General features: G+C 35.7%; 3 protein-coding genes and 1 pseudogene across 3 annotated transcripts; all 4 read right to left on the bottom strand.

Moving 5' to 3' along the window:
* Positions 1-871: 871 nt before the first annotated feature.
* Positions 872-3,543, bottom strand: LOC113873556 (annotated as a pseudogene).
* Positions 3,544-5,447: 1,904 nt separating this feature from the next.
* LOC113871609 (probable pectinesterase/pectinesterase inhibitor 21) lies at positions 5,448-7,519 on the bottom strand. Its single transcript, XM_027508704.1, has 2 exons — positions 6,490-7,519; positions 5,448-6,157 (listed from the first exon to the last, which is right to left on the bottom strand). The coding sequence occupies exons 1-2, from the start codon at positions 7,517-7,519 to the stop codon at positions 5,448-5,450; spliced, it is 1,740 nt and encodes a 579-aa protein (XP_027364505.1).
* A 1,350-nt stretch (positions 7,520-8,869) lies between these two features.
* LOC113871608 (pectinesterase-like) lies at positions 8,870-10,858 on the bottom strand. Its single transcript, XM_027508703.1, has 2 exons — positions 9,955-10,858; positions 8,870-9,570 (listed from the first exon to the last, which is right to left on the bottom strand). Exons 1-2 carry the CDS (start codon positions 10,856-10,858, stop codon positions 8,870-8,872), a joined length of 1,605 nt encoding a protein of 534 aa, XP_027364504.1.
* Positions 10,859-13,014: 2,156 nt separating this feature from the next.
* LOC113873143 lies at positions 13,015-16,424 on the bottom strand. The gene is made up of 8 exons (XM_027511141.1): positions 16,198-16,424; positions 16,012-16,129; positions 15,517-15,918; positions 15,055-15,333; positions 14,103-14,623; positions 13,880-14,004; positions 13,175-13,340; positions 13,015-13,081 (listed from the first exon to the last, which is right to left on the bottom strand). Exons 1-7 carry the CDS (start codon positions 16,377-16,379, stop codon positions 13,249-13,251), a joined length of 1,719 nt encoding a protein of 572 aa, XP_027366942.1. The 5' UTR covers positions 16,380-16,424; the 3' UTR covers positions 13,015-13,081; positions 13,175-13,248.
* Positions 16,425-16,746: the final 322 nt, after the last annotated feature.

Below are 16,746 nucleotides of genomic sequence, written 5' to 3'. Positions count from 1 at the left end.
CTAATCTCTAGCTAATCAAAATATAGGTACAGGAACGTTCAATTTGAACATTATAAAACTTAACTATCTGCTAAAACTATATTATTCTATAATTAAACATTAAAACGACCGATTTAAGTGTTGAAATACTTGACTTTCTTTCTCTAACTCTTAAACTTTTTAATTTATTGATTTTTTTAAACCATCAATTTCAAATTGTCTTATATTTCCTTAACATAAAGCTACCGATATTTCCAATTATCTTATTGTATGATATATTTTCCTTCTAAAGGCAATGTATAGACAGGTACACCAGAGAAAATTCCTTTAATATTTCCCTCGACATTAAGCTACATAACATATTGTATATTTGAAAACGATAAATAATTTAAAACCAATAAAAAAAGTTGAAGTAACTTTCAAAATGAGACGAAAGGAATCTTATTATATCGTATGATATTTTCTTTTCAAAGGCAATGGATCAAATAAAATAATGTATGGTTTTTTGACGTGAGGGAGAAAAAATAAGAAATTATAATTATTAATTGAAAATTATACGACATAAAGTATATATATTTAGTCACAATCTTAATTATTAATTTAATTTATTTGATAATTTAAATTTTCTCAAATATACTTATTTTAATTTTGAATATGAAACTTAAATAAATTTTTGAGAAGTATTTATAGAAAAAGATTAATATAATAATAAAAATAATTTATACTATACAAATTTTGGAGAAGTTAAAGAGGAGAGCTTAAAGAAAAGTATAATTATTTTAACTAATAATCAATAAAATCAAGATGAGATAAAGAATGAAACATCAAAACAAGCAGTAGCGATTAATTAATTATTACAAGTCATTGCATGCACATGCCATGATGATCACCTTCACCAAGTAAGTGATATCTTCTTGTGCCTGTGGTGGGTGGGAACACCAGGGAAATAAGGAATCCCAGTTAACACTGCCATGGAAGAACTTGGATGGTGAGAATAAGTTTGCAGCTTTCGAATTAAGGTTCCATATACCAGCCCAATTAACACGCTTTGATTTGTCTGAACCAGGGCCACTGTTATGGTACTCAGCATAGAAGCAAGTGTCCATATTTGAAGGCCCTTCTAGTCCTTGGCATGGCAAATACCCATAAGAGTGAATCAAATCATCAATGTAAGTGTCCATGATGATAGTCCTGGAGTAATTCTTCCATGGATGAGCTAAGTGTTAGAATTTTGTTTAATCCATTATATAATTTCTATTATGCAATGACTATTATGAAATTACTTTTTTTCTTTATAGATCTTGAATTAATTGCTCTCACAACACAATATATGGTTCTCTTATAATTAAAGGTTTAGAGAGCACTATCCATTGTTCCTTGATGTTACCTCTCTATTTGATGTCGTTGATTTCTTGGTATTTTCTCCAACTCTTCCTTCCTCTTTCAACTCCTCTCAGATGGTTGAGAGAAAGTTCCTTTATGCCTTTGCCGAGTTCACTTAGAAACCGTGAAAAGTGAGAAAACAGAGAATGTCGTAAACCTCTTTTTAATTTATATGAAAGGAGAGGAGAGGGTTTCCTATAATTATATTTACAATTATACCCTTAAATGACTCTATATTTTATATTTAACCACCATCACATTATGTTATTTCTCTCAACCATATGAGAGAAGCTGAAAAAGGAAGGAAGAGTTAGGGAAAATACCAAAGAATCAACGACATCAAATAAAGAAGTAACATCAAAGAACAATGGATTCAGGTTAGTGCTCTCTAAATCTATGAGAACCATATATTATGTTGTGAGAACAACGTAATTCAAGATTTGTAAAGAAAGAAAGTAATTTCATAATAGTCATTGCATAATAAAAATTACATAATGGATTAAACAAAATTCTAACACTAAGTAGGCCTTGTTCTCAAACCTCACTGCGTAAAATTCAGGATCAGATACAATGGAACCACCTTGGATCACTATTCCTGATGGTTGTTGCCTCTTTTTTCTTCCTTGTGCGGTCACAATGCCTTGTTGGTTCTTCAATGGTTTTCTAACCACGAAAGTGCAGTTTTGGAAAACGGCTAATGCATTACCGAAGACAAAGTCGATGGTACCTGAAATGGTGCAATCCCTGTAGAATTGACGCATGGTATGCACATAAAGTGTGTCTTGGTACCCATCCATTGAACAATTGTAGAAGATGGACTTGTCTGCTTGGACCCTTAATGCCACTGCTTGATGCTTTTGAGGGCCAGCAGAATTCTCAAACCCCATGTTGATTGCAACAAAGTAATCTCCTTCAATTGCTACACGCATACAAATGCATAGAATAATTATTTGATTTATTCGTAGATAAAAATCTCCTAGAAATACAAATCGGTTTTGATTTTAATATTAATTAAATTTTATGTTTTATTAATTAATTTATTTATTGTGGGCAAGTTTAAAGGAATTGTCTTGCATATTAAGATTTTTGGCCCTCAAAGGTTGAAATGAAGAAGATCCTAATTATGATATCAGAGTAGTAGTTAATTATTAATTGATTAAGCTTTGTAACATGGAATTAAGAAGACATACCAACAGTGGCTGTTCGATAAGTGTTAATCCCATCTATGAAGTTTTTGTCCCCAGTAATTCGTGTCTTTTTGCCACGTGGGTCATTTGCTTGGTAACTTCAACATACTCTTGGTAAACGCCCTCTTTGATGTAGATCACGAATGGCTTTTCGTTATTCTCAGGTACTTGCTTCAATGCTTCATTGATGCTCTTCAAATCTGCACTTCCATCTATGGCCAGAGTCACATTAGGCTTGTGTTTGAATTCACTTGAAGTTGCATCAACGAATACTCCACGTTGTTGAACCCACGAGGGAATCCGAGAATTATCCTCAAGGAGACGACGCCCAAGTAGTTTTGTGACATTCCAATCCGACACAGCATCAGCAAAATCTGTTACAATGGCAAGAACATTGCTGCTCATGTGCATGCTTGTCGTTAATAGCTCCTTCATCTTCATACCAGCCTCGCTAGTTAGTGTTCTCAAACGCATCCAAACACGTATCTTGGTATGTAACTGCACCACTAAGCCATACCTTCTAATTCATGAAGATTTTGTCGAGATTCGTGAGATTAAATTCACCTATTCCATCAAGAGACCTTGTTAACTCTTGAATTGAAAGATCCATGAGATGCTTGCATGTGTCAAGTGTCATGTTGGCTCAAGGCTCTTTCTCAACCTCATGCATGAGATTAGTTTCCTTAAGTTTATCACCAACTTTGTTAATGGTAATGTTGGAGGCAATTTTGACAAGCTCTTTTGGATCTGTGGTGTTGCCAGCCACTGTTGTGAGGCTTTCCTCACATTCTTTCTTGTAATCCGTGGGATGGCAAAAGGTTTGAACAGCGTTCAAAGTGGTAGCCACGTGGTTCTTTCTGTTGTCCTCTACATCATCCTCGGAACCATTATCATTCACACCAATTGTGACGGCAACAACCATAGCTACCAATAACAAAGTAGACATGCTAATGATGGCAAATCTCTTTCCCCTTTCTGCATTTCCCTTCGACATTTAGAGTTAAACTGTTCCTGCATGTCGTAAATTAAATTTGATTTTACAATAATTTCAAAGGTCTTTTAACGTATCCAAATACAGACAATAGAAGAATTCAATGAAAAATAACTTTTCTCTAAAAAATATAATATTTAATAAGAAATTGTTATACATAAATTCTTATTACGTACTTCTAAGCATACCATTAACAACCACATATCATTTCTTTCTTATAATTAACTTGTAATGTAAATATATTGGTTCCTACGCTTACGTACTATGAAGGAGCACCCCGCAGAAAACTGAAGGGAAACGGGTTTGCTGATTGAGGCAGTGTCAATTGATCTTCCTTCAAAGTCCTCAGGGAGAGTGCGTCTATGATGCTTGGCTTGCAAAGTAGATTGTTATTTATATATACAGCAATTAATGGCATTTAGCACCCATTATTGAACGTTGGTCAGTAACAAATTGTATCTGTCCTAAAACAAATGAAACGCGGAACCCACACCAAATACATGGCTAGCCTTTCTGGTGTGTTTGTTTCTAAAATATTTTAATGTAACTTAATAATTTTATTAAATTTAAACCCAAGCAAAAAGTCTTATAACAAAAACATATAATCTCCTCTAAAAACCAAAACGGTATGAAAAGTATGGCTAAAAATTGAAACACACAAGCCAGCAGGTGACATGCATTAATTTCCTAAATACTTAAACGGTTAAATATAGCTAAAAGTAGAGGTTTTGTAAGCTCTCTTTACTAAATAAAGGACAAGTAGTTTTTCGGTTATCGTGAAGGATAAGATGTACTTGCAAGCCACGCAGCTATTGGAAAACTTCTTAGTTTGTTTCTGAAATGTTATACGATGATTTATTATTTTCTATGCTAAAGTTTGAATTTTTTTATTTTAAATTTTATTTTCATTCATCAACTTTATTTTGATTAATTTTAATTCTCTAACTTTTATTAATATTTTTTAATTTTTCTTGGAGCCTTTAAACACTGTTCATCCTTACTTCCCTGTTTTTCTTGAAGTCCTTGTGTAAATTTCATCATTTCTCTAAATCAACAATACTACTTGAATTAAAAACGTCAATCAAATTAAAAATAAATAGAATAGCATTTAAAACACAAAAACAAAATAATGAATTCAATCACACCATTACACCTTTTAGGGTTGACTATCCTCCTCCTGTAATACCTATTGCCGTCTCATTACTACTTTCACTCTTATTTTAGTGTCATGGCCACGTAACAACACAAGAAAAAAAATACTTTATTATTAAAAATAATACAAAATATAATAACAACACTAATAAATTTATTCCTTAATAAATTTCATTCCACCAAAATTATATCAAATACAAAAGCCTAAGAAAATTAGTTAAGGCTAAGAAATGGCAAACTAAACCAACCTAAGAAATTTCAATTATTGTTCTTCGTATCAAAACATAAATGGAACGACTTTTTACTTGTTAGTACATGAATCAATGGTGATAAAATTTATTCGAACATTTACTAATTTTTTTATTAGTAAATGATAATTTTTTGTTTTGTATACATAATACATGCATCCTTGCATCTTTATATATATAAAATTAAACTCTGAAATTAAATAGAAAAGAAAATCGTTAATTTCATAAAATAAATCATCATATACAAAAGTGGCCTAGTATTTAGTCTATTAAGCAACAAAATGTCCAAAATAGGGATTTAAGCTATTTACATCTGTGAAATTCTGTATCCTGCTGGAGCAGAAGCATGGTCACCTGCAGTTAAGATAATGTGGCAAAATGATAGCACATGCAGCCACATTAAACTAAACGACTAAATGTGAAAGACAAAACTTTAACAACACAAGCATTAGCAATTTTCAGTTGGCATACATACTACCATGCATGCTCCTCGATCCTAAAAAAAAATTATTTAGGGTTCTTGGGTTTGGGGATACCAGAGGAGTAAGGAATCCTAGTAACTTTAATCCAATCATCGCCATGAAAGAACTTGAGCGGTGAGAAATGGCTTGCAGATTGTGATGTGAGGGTCTTGATCCCGGGCCACTTTACACGCTTTGATTTGTTTGAACCAGGACCGGTGTTATTAAACTCAGCATAGAAACAAGTGTTCATACCAGAAAGACCATTTGGTCCTTGCCATGGCATATACCCATCGGGTTGAATCAAACCCCCAATGTAGGTGTCCATGAAGATGGTCCTTGAGTAATTCTTCCATGGACGAGCCAGGTAAGCCTTGCTGTCAAACTTAACCTTATGATCGGACACAATGGAGCTTCCTCGAATTACTATTCCTGATGGTTGATGCCTCTCCTTTCTACCTTGTGCGGTCACAATGCATTGTTGATTTTCCAATGGTTTTCTCACCACGAACGTACAGTTTTGGAAAACAGCCACTGCATCACCAAAGACAAAGTCGATGGTACCTGAAATGGTGCAATCTCGATAGAACTGTCGCATGGCATGGGCATATAGTGTGTCCTGATACCCATCCATTGTGCATTTATAGAAGATGGCCTTGTCTGCTTGGACCCTTATGGCTACTGCTTGATGTTTGTGGGGGCCAGCTGAGTTCTCAAATCCTATGTTGATGGCCACAAAGTAATCTCCTTGAACAGCTGCATGCATAAATCCATATGTAAATTAATATTGCAATACATAATCTAATATTGACAATGTTATTTAATATATTTATAAAATTCGCCTGTTTATCATAAGCGGTTGATATTTTATTTATATTTTTAAAATATAAAACTCAATTGCAGTATTACAGGTGTTTTTATACTGTTCTTTGATCAAAATTAAAGTTTTAATACTGTAATAGAAGTAAGTTTTATCAATTTTTAAAATGTATATTTAACTTATTAAGAATATAGAGCCTCAAACGTTGGAATGCATGAAAGGAGAAAAATAGTAGCTAGTAGCTCTATAAGAACGAGAGAACACGTACCAACAGTGGGGGTTCTGTAAGTGTTAACCCCATCTATGAAGTTTTTGTTACCAGTGATCCGAGTTTTGTTGCCACCATCACCGATAAGCACAACATGGGTCATTTGCTTGGTAACTTCAATATACTCATGGTAAACGCCCTCTTTGATGTAGATCAAGAATGGCTTTTTGTTGTTCTTGGGCACCCGTTTCAAAGCCTCATTGATTTTCTTGAACTTTCCACTACCATTTTTGGCTACAACCACATTAGCCTTAAGTTTTTGTGGACTTGAATGAAGGAGTCTACGAACACCAACACCATCATCATCATCACCCCAAGAGGGAATCTTAACGTCATCGCGTTGATCATTCTGAATGAGGCTACGCCCATCTGTTGTCAAACCCGAATCAGAGAAAGTTTTAGCCAATTCAGAGATGATGGCAAGGGCATTGCTACTCATGTGCATGGTAGTTGTCAATGCGTTCTTCATCTTCAAACCCGCTTCGTTCGTGGTGTTCTCGAAACCATCCAAGCAGGTATCTTGGTATGTGATAGCACCACTGAGCCAAACCTTCAAACTCGAGAGGATATTATCGAGATTGTTGAGATTAAAGGTGCCCATTTTCTCAAGCGACCTCTCGAACTCCCCAATGGAAAGATCCATGAGTTGTTTGCATGTGTCAAGTGCCATTTTGGTTCTGTGGTCCTTCTCAGCCTCTTCCATGAGATTTGTTTTCTTAAGTTCATCACCGATTTTCTTGATGGTTATGTTGAAGGCGATTTTGATGAGTTCTCTTGGGTCCGTGGTGTTACCAGCCTCTGCTTTGAGGCTTTCTTCACATTCTTTCTTGTAATCTGTGGGGTGGCAAATGGTTTTCACTGCTTTTAGAGTGGCAGCAACATGGGCCTTATCGTTTTGTTCATCATCGTTGGAAGTAAGTTGCTTGAGGTTGACGCCAACCGTGAGGGCAATGACCATAGCCACTAGAAAGATGGTAGAGATGCCAATGATGACGATTCTCCTCTTCTTCAGCTTATCTTCCCCAACCATTTTTAATTGAGTGGCTGTGGCCCCTATCAAATAAATGCAATACAATAAGACTTGTAGTGCATCTGAGTTTATAAGAAATTTGTAAACAAATTAAATGATGAGAACTATTGCATGCAAATCAGATAGTACTTTTTCTTTTTGTGTATGCTTTAATTTGTGTGTTGATTCCTGCACGTGTTATGCAAAAGAATGAACCCCGCAGAGAAGTGAAGGGGCTGAGGGTGTAGCAATCCTCCGTAAACCCTTCTTGAATGTGTGTCTCTTGGAACGGCGTGCAAAATAGAAGTTTCTTTATATATAGCTGAAAGAACGGTTTAAAAGTTTGTTATGCTAAATGTTAGGTTTGGGGTCAAATGCATTGTAGATTAATTAGCTATATATCTTTTCTAAAATGGGTTGAACTCCCGCTGAAGCCGCACAATATATAGAACCTTTTAAGGTCCCAATTTTACTGTGGAAAGTAGTCTATTTCGATTCGTCTCAGTCACCAACATTTGCCCACGTTCTTCACTTCTCTCTTGTTCATGCGCAACTTTAGGCGGGCACCGATTTAGCTCTTATCTTGTTTACGTGTTAGTTTGGAAATTTTTTTGGATGGTATGAGATTACCAAGTGTTCACCATCTTGATAAATAATTATTACAAAATATGTAACTAATATTTTTTGTTTAGACACAACTAGTTAAAAAATATGAATATTGTCGTATGTGGCATAACAATTGAGATTACAAACACAGTAGTTTTAGTTAAGCTGAAAATCGCGATAATGTGGCTCGATATTGAATATGAGACACAAGTTCCATCAACCTATAAATCTAGAGCAGAGTACTTGTAATAACATTTAAGAGTATTTCGGTTGTTAATTAGCACAATTGGTGTATTGATTAATTGTACTAAAAAATTATTATTGTTGCATTGAATGTATCGTTTCAATTTATAATACTTGTACACGGATTTGCTGAGTTCTTCTATCACAAGGATTCACGTTTCATGGAAAAAAAAAAGGTAGTATAATTATTTATAGAAAAGCAAAATGCTAAGTTTTTTAATTTTAAACTTAGTGTATGTTTATTTTACTGTGATTTAACCATCGATCTTGTATTTAACAGTAATAATTTCTCATTTTGTCTTTTAAAGTGGGACTCTTCCTCTAAACGAGAAATCTTTATAATCAGTACGTCTATCCTCACGTGATATGGAAAAGAAAAATATTATATATGCATTTCCAAAAATAACACTTACAGAAATTAACAATATTTTCAGGGAAATTATTCAACATAAATAAATGAGTGGCGGAATAAAAGGATAAATATCAGATAAAGTTGAAGTAAACAAGAAGCACATAAAATAATCACTGTAACCCGGCTTTGAAAGGCACTCCTGTCTTGGGCAGCCATTGATCACCTTGAATAAATTTGCTTACCGTGAAATCACCAGCATCATTTTGGTCAATGAGATGGTACCCTTCCCATGTGACCCTGTTGCTAGTATTTGAACCTGGTCCCCAGTTAGCAAACTCAGCATAATACAATGTGCTTAAAGCAAAATCCCCTGACCATTCAACCCAACCCTTTGGATCAATTAGGCCATCCATGAAAGATTGCATGCAAACTGTCCTTGAATACTCCTTCCAAGGCCGACCCAAATATGTACTTATGTCATTATAATTGTTATTAGCATCACTCAACTCACTGGCTGCAATCATGCAACAGTTTTGAATGGAGACGCCAGTGTTTTGGTTAGGATCTGTTCTGCCTTGAGCTGTGATTGAATTGAATTGGTTTGGCATTGGAAGTCTTGGGTACATGTTACAATCCTGGAATACTGCTGCAGCATTGCCAAATATAAAATCTACTGTGCCATAAATGTCACAGTTTTTGTAGAATTGCCTAAGGGAAAATACATACAATGTGTCTTGGTAGCCTTCAAAACTACAATTGTAGAATGTGGACATGTCCGCACCGTTTCTCACAGCCACCGCTTGATACTTGCTGGCCCCCGCAGTGTTACGAAATGTTATGTTCACTGCAACAAACCCTGTTCCAACCACAGCTGCACGCCACAGTAATAGCAATCAAATTAGTTAAATATGTGACAATTTTCTAAATTATCATTTGAAAAATATTATTAGATTAAATAGGGGATGTGGAATTGAGTGTCTCATAAGAAAATATACAGTCTCTAATAACTAATAAGAACATAATATCACTATTGGATTTGAGAACTTTATGGCACGAATATAAATAACTTGATTTTTGTACTTGTCTGACCCCAAGTGCCGAAATTAATGCGCATGCCCGAGCAGATAATAGGTGACATCTTAGACAATATTACTTGTATTTATAAACACATTAATAGTAGAAGTATTCTTAAATACAATCTCAATAGATATATTCCATGCAACATGATCCAGTGTGAACCTTCAACTCGGCTTACCGAAAGTTGCAGATTGGAAAGTGGTCCAACCATCAGCAACGCTGCGATTGCCAGTGATCACAGTGCGGTTGATGCCATCTCCAACGATCATTAGATTCTCCTTGCTCTTAGGAATAGACACGTACTCATTGTAAATTCCAGCAACAACATAAATTGCATGGTACCCGTTGTTTGTGCCGGCATTGTTAGGTGCAGCATCCACTGCTTTATTTATGGTGGTGAAGTCACCAGACCCATCTGGGTTCACCACCACTTTTTGTGTCACCACTACACTGTCAACGTCTGTTTGCAATAGCTTTCTATTAATAATAGTCTCAACTCTCTTCTCTGTAGTTGAACTTGCTGTGGCATCACTAACCCAACCGCGTGTGAAAAGGGCCAGTGATATGCTATAAAGTTTGATCCCATCAGAGAGAGGGCTTGATAAAGCACTGGTTACTCTAGAATAGGGAGTTACCTCGAGAAAACCATCCAAGCAAGTTTGTTGATTGGTCAAAATGGCACTAAGCATGGTTTGCAATTCATAAACCTGATAGCTACTCAAAGGGTTTTCAATAGCTTGGAGTACATTGGACAAGAAATCAGTGTTAAGTTCAGCTAAATTAAGACAATCTTCAAGGGCATGTAGTGTTGAATCAGGAATAAACTGGTCTCTAAGATAAGAAGAGATGGATTGAAGAATGGTTTTTGTTATTGATAAGGATTGTTGAAGGAAGAAAATGCATTGGTCATGTATGGATATGTATTGAGGAGGCAAGGTAGTTTTGCAGAATGCTGGATAGGGTGTAGTGTAGCACGTGTCATCTTGGGAGGAGGAGAAAGCTGCATGAGAGGATGAAAAGAAGAGGATGAAGAGGAAAACAAAGGTGTATATGGATTTCGATGCTTTCAAATTTGTGGCCATTGCACTGGATTGATGGCTGGGGAGCTTTAACTTAGGGTCTTCCCTATTTATATTTAGCTGCATCATCTTGTATTAAATTAACTAGCTATATCTGCAGGGTTCAAATTATGGTGCTTGGGTTTATTAATTAATTTCTGGTTAATGAAACAACCTGATTGAGAAAAATCTCACATAACAGCTCCAGCACCTGTACTGTATTTTTAAAGTAGCCCCCCCTTTAATGCTAAATTAATTATTCATCTCATTCTTCCAAATAATTAAAAAAATTAGCATCAGTCTTTATTAGAAGTATTAATTTTTATTAAGAAAATCATATTTAGAATACAATAATGTAATGTTAACAAATTAATAATTAAAATTTTAAATTTTAGTGTGTTTAGGTGAGTCCTTAGATGATCCATGCTTTAAGGCTAAAAAACTCTTTCAACGCGTAAGATATAAAATCCTCTATGTTAGATGTATTTTTCCACAACTTGACGGGGGTGTCTAGAAAACGAATAATCAGAGTATTTAAAGGATCATTATATGGCCCGGTAATTGTTTCTCTTAAACCAATAGAAATCCACAACTCACGTTCTGTTTTGATATTCATTTTGCATCTATCTTCATTGTTAGCAAACACCAGTAATAGACATGACGTGTGAATACCAGTAACTCATCAAGTGGCCTTTCTCATTATATAATTTGATTTCAGTCAAAGAACTAACGCTTGAGTTAGTGGAAGGCATGTTTAAGTTCCAACATGCCTAGAAGTCATTCACTTTATGGATGACCTTGTCTCAGTTTCTTTGGCAAAAGAGATCTAACTAATTAATAAGCATGGGTATTTTACACACGTCTACATTTCATGGACCTCACAATCATTAAGTAGGTTCTACGCGTAACAATCAGTGTTGACCAAATGAAAAAACATGCAATCTTAATCAGTTATTAGCATTGTCAATTGAATAACATAATTTTTTTAAACTTTTTACTCCCAACTAATTGACAAAAGTCTCTAGGCATGAGATAACAGATTGACTCAATAGCAGAATTTAAATGAGTAAATTAGGAATCTAGTCCTTAAAATCAATTACATTTTGATTACAGCTTTGCTCTTAAATTTAAATGAGTATTAGAGCTATACAAACTAGTACTCAATTTTCATTTTAATTCTTAAAAAAATCTCATCATATATGGTCCGAATAACTAACATAAGTGGCAGCAGATTAAGATAAAATAAAAATGTAATTTGCCATTAAATACCAAATCAATGAAAATTTGCATTCATTTGAGTTGAGTACTTCTCAAACTTCATAATTTTGTATCAACTATTTTGCATATTATATAACTTGTCTGATCTAAAAAGCCAGACATCAGAATTTTATATATATATATATATATATACACTAGGAATTATCCCTGCAAATAGACTCAGTTAAAAATAAATGAATTGAATAAAGTTTGTACAGGCATACAACCACACGCACCAAAAAATAAAGCTACAGTTAAAAAAAAAAACTCAATCAAACCAATCTATGTCAAAATTTTCACAAATTTTATATAACTTATGTTATGCTCCAACCAAACTGTATGGGCTAAGAATTTTGAATTCCGGTAAAAAATGTGTGAACAGCTTAAAAGCAAGCTAAAACTTTTGCAAACCATGGTAGTAATAGTATTTGCAAAAATTGAAGAGACTTAATTTAAAATTCCAAGCTTGTATAACTTGTCACTGCCTTCCACCGGTGATTGACTAAATGGTGGCTGTATTTTGAGCTGATTTGCTGCATCAGATGTCATGACAACCCCAGCATTCCAATACCAAGGTTGAAGATATGTTGAATCAATGGATGAGGACCATGAAGATGGATGAAGCATCACAGAACCCCAATCCCTACTTCCAAGCCTTGCTTCCTTCAATCTTCTCCTCACCAACAAGCGTCCCACATCTTGTTTTTTCATCTCTGATACACTTTTGAGTATTGAAATGCAAAGGAGAAGCATCAGTACTGCATCTTCTTCTGGCAATACTTCAACAGCCAATAGCCTCCAATTTAGAAGAGCTGTTGCTTTTCCATCTGGGTTATCTTCTGTGAAACGTATTACTGTTATAAAATTATCCCCATCCTCCTCTTCTTCAATCTCTTTCTCCTCTAATTCATTTTTTAGTTCTTCACTTTTTCTCTTTGACTTTACTTTCTTTACTTGATATTGCATTTTCCTTCCTTTCAATAACTTTACCTGCAATTCATGTTTGCAACTTTAGGCCAAATTAAAAGGTAAAGTTCACACTTAATTTCAGGACAATAATATTTAGAGAAGTTGTCACTCTACCGATGACTCTGGAGATGTTTGATTTCTCAAACTAAAGGTAAGACTTGACACAGATTGTGATGAATCCCACTGTATTATAAGCTCATCTCCTGTTGAAAAGCACCATGCAGCTTTACATTGTTCAGCAGGTTCCTTTGGTGTCGCAGTGGCCACCACCTTCTCTGTACTAGACAGAAACAAAAGCAAGAAAATATTTGAGATTTTCTCCAGAAGGATAGAAGCAGAATTATAATCTAGCATAATAATTTTGTCGTCAAGCAAGCAGTGCATCAGATCAAAATGGAAACAGAAAGACATGCAGTTAAGGTATTTAATTTTCCTGTTCTCAAGTAATATTTCACAATACCTAATATAGCTAAAAAATATAAAGAAAGATAGAGGATCAAGGCATAGCAGAAAGAAAAAGTAGTGTCATAGAATACAACTAATTTGTTTGGGGGTTGTTATGGGATCACAAGTAATAAAGGCTGGGACTTCTTCTCAATGTGTTACAAAGAAGAAACTAACTTCAGACAATGTTTCAATCTGGACTAGTATGAAAGAAATAAGACATGAGACCAACATAGTTTCTGAGCAGAAGTATAGTTACTAATGCTGGCTCCTACTTTCTAGTTTCTCTTTTGACTCTAGTCGTCCACATGCCTCCAAAGAAGCTAAGACAAAGATACCATGATTAAATTTATGTAACATGTACATAAAACATACCAGGGGCTCTACCAATGGAACCAGCAACATAAGACCAGGATCCTTCACGTATTTCTATAATCCTATCTTCCCATTTTACAGCTGAAGGAATTTCACCTCCTCTTCTCCAAAATCCTCCTCCTACCCTGCAGTTCAAATATTTGCCAGTAAGTAAGCACAAAGTGGTATCACAGTATTAACTCTAAACTATTCTTAATATTGAAGCACAGTTCTGGAAGTTCACCTAATTCTAATAACAAAACAAACTCTCCCCACATGATCGAGAACTGTGCGAGACAACCATCGCCCTTCTTGAGGATGATAACTATTCATTTTCAGAATCACATCAGATATCATTGCCCCAGAATCATCTGTGACTCGATCCGGCACACATTTTAACAAGTATGGTGCTTGAACCGGTGGGGTAATTGATGTAACAACATTCACCTGTTGACGAACTTCTTTTTCCAAAGTTAAAGAATCTGCTCTCAATAAATCATTCCAGCGGAACGAAACAGTGTCTTGCAGGTTACTTCCTCTCAGACAGTTACTGCCATGCCGCCGATGCTCAAGCAAAAGTCCCCTAGTACCAAATTCACAGTAAAAATGCCAAGCTTTTTTCCATGAATCAACGGTGAAATTGGAGAAGGCTTTGTCTAGCTTTAGTTCGCTATGACACCTTACTATTCGGAGGCGTAGGAAATCATGGCTTATATCCTTTTGGGATGTCTTTATTCTTGGCGTTAGCCTCACAAACACACAGACCTGCATTGAAAAAGTTAGATCCACATTCATTCTCTTGCAATACTCACACATGTTGTTGATGTTCTAAACAGGGATTGTTTAAATATGTTTGTCTACTGTTGCAAAATTACCGCATATACACTATCACGTATAAGCTATAGGCTTCCTCGTACATGTATGAATATACTATAATAAACAGAAACAATTGAATGGAGTATTATACGTAACAAACAAACAAAAAAACAAAAGCAAAAGAATGTAGCAATAGGAATCTACGATTTTTAAAACCAGGTTGACTAAGGTGCCTCCTAACATCAAGCATACAAACTACTTGAGGTCATTTACAACAAAGAGTGAACAGAAAAAAGCAAGGCCAGGAAACAACACTCTAGCAAGTATTAAAGAAAAGACAACAATAGCAAGTGGAGAGAAAAAGAGAATATGAAGTTGACCTCGAGCAAAAATCTTGGAAGCATTGACCTGTACTTGGTATTGACATCTGTGTCTGATTCTTCCCAGTAGACGGGAGATTTGACTGAAACAACTCCTTCCAATGTCAAAGGCACTTCTCCACCGGCTTTCTCATAAGGTTGATTGAATGCCCTGTCCCACAACTTTTTGGTTTCTTCAAACTCCTTTTCCTTCACGGTTTCAGACACAGTTGCGACCTTCTGCAAATCACCATCTAAAGCTAAAGCTTTCATATCTTCCGCATACACTGTCGGATAGCTCTATTCCATTTAAAAGTAAATAAATAAATTTGACAGTAAAATATTACAAAGTCAGAAAATGCAAGGTGTAGAGTATGAAAATATGCATAGCATCAGCATTTAAGAGGGGAAATAGAATAAGGTACGGAAACATGAATAACCCAAAACAAAACAATATGAAGTTAAAGTGAAGTTGAAACAAACCTGGTGGGTCAGCATCATTAACAAAATGTCCGAAGTGGGTACCAGACGCGAAGATTCATGAGCGAAACTTTGCGCCATAAACAAGAAAGCCTTATATCTCTGCCTCGCGGCTATTAAGTAGACCAATTCAGACCTGTACGGTTCTGCAAACAAGGAGCACAACAACCTTTGCTTTTCAACCATCTTGAAAACACCCTCCATCAAACTCCCCCCTTCAACCACAGTACTCGAATAATCCTGCGAATCAGAACTCGCCTCATTCTCAAACGCCTCGAACGGGTATTTGGTGTTCCAAATTTCCCTGCATCGCATCAACGCGTACTCTCTGTTCTCTTCATCGAAGATACGCGCTCTCCCAATAAGCTTCGAGAATCTCGTAAAGCAGTATTCCCTGTAACTTACCTTAATCATAAAAAAGAAGCAAAATCAGATATTGAAATTCAGTTTTTTTTTTTTTATGAAATAAAAAAGAAAAAGAATGATGAGGTAGCTCACAGGGTTGAGAGTGTGACAGAACCAAACCCACTGAACATCAAAGGGAGGAAGAAGCATGGGAGGGGCTGAGTCTGTCATCGTTAGATCAGAAATCAAGGGCATCCAGAAATGGTGGTACCTGCGAATTGGGAAAACGCTCCACCGTCAGATGAGATTACCAATGAGAGTGGAAGCAAAGAGTTTGACCTTCGTATGGCTTCGATCAGAATGGGCGCGTGGTGAAGCCACGTAGAATCTGCCACGCTCCTTAAGAAGCCGATATTTCGCCTGGCTGCGGATACGAGATCGATTCCAAGTCGTATGGTGGAAATTTGCGGTGACTCGGCGAGACTTCTCGAGGACGTGCTGGTTTCAAGATTCTCGGACATGGTTTTGCTAGCAAATGAATGAGTACAGTAGAAGAGTATGGTATTTTTAGTAAGCAGTGCTAAGAAGGAGGGTGGGCAGGAGAGAGAGAGATAGTGGTGGAATGAAGATGTGTTTTGGAACAAAGAGAATAAATGGAGTGAGGGAGGACAAGACTGTGACTGAGTTTTAAGGTGGCCCTGTTTTAACACGTGTAAGGATCTTGTGTCTCACTCACTCACTCACTTATAATGGAAGTCCTTCGGTAATTCAATTCTATCCCAGTCCCATAACTAGTTCTCCAAGGTTATCCTTTTATTTGTTTACGTAGTTTGTCTGCTTAATTACCTATATTGGATTTTTAGTATAAAAACTTCTTCCAACATATAT

The sequence above is a fragment of the Abrus precatorius genome, unplaced genomic scaffold, assembly GCF_003935025.1.
Source record: "Abrus precatorius isolate BTA unplaced genomic scaffold, Abrus_2018 Scaffold7, whole genome shotgun sequence".
NCBI classification, from domain to species: Eukaryota; Viridiplantae; Streptophyta; class Magnoliopsida; order Fabales; family Fabaceae; genus Abrus; species Abrus precatorius.
This window is presented reverse-complemented; position numbering and strand designations above follow the sequence as displayed.

Coding starts and splice junctions, on each gene's coding strand:
- LOC113871608 (XM_027508703.1), bottom strand. CDS start 10,858: ATGGCCACAAATTTGAAAGCATCGAAATCCATATACACCTTTGTTTTC. Junction 9,571..9,954: donor TTTCCAATCTGCAACTTTCG/GTAAGCCGAGTT, acceptor TGTGGCGTGCAG/CTGTGGTTGGAACAGGGTTT.
- LOC113871609 (XM_027508704.1), bottom strand. CDS start 7,519: ATGGTTGGGGAAGATAAGCTGAAGAAGAGGAGAATCGTCATCATTGGC. Junction 6,158..6,489: donor TTACAGAACCCCCACTGTTG/GTACGTGTTCTC, acceptor TTATGCATGCAG/CTGTTCAAGGAGATTACTTT.
- LOC113873143 (XM_027511141.1), bottom strand. CDS start 16,379: ATGTCCGAGAATCTTGAAACCAGCACGTCCTCGAGAAGTCTCGCCGAG. Junction 15,919..16,011: donor TCTGTCACACTCTCAACCCT/GTGAGCTACCTC, acceptor TTTATGATTAAG/GTAAGTTACAGGGAATACTG. Junction 15,334..15,516: donor TAATGATGCTGACCCACCAG/GTTTGTTTCAAC, acceptor TAAATGGAATAG/AGCTATCCGACAGTGTATGC.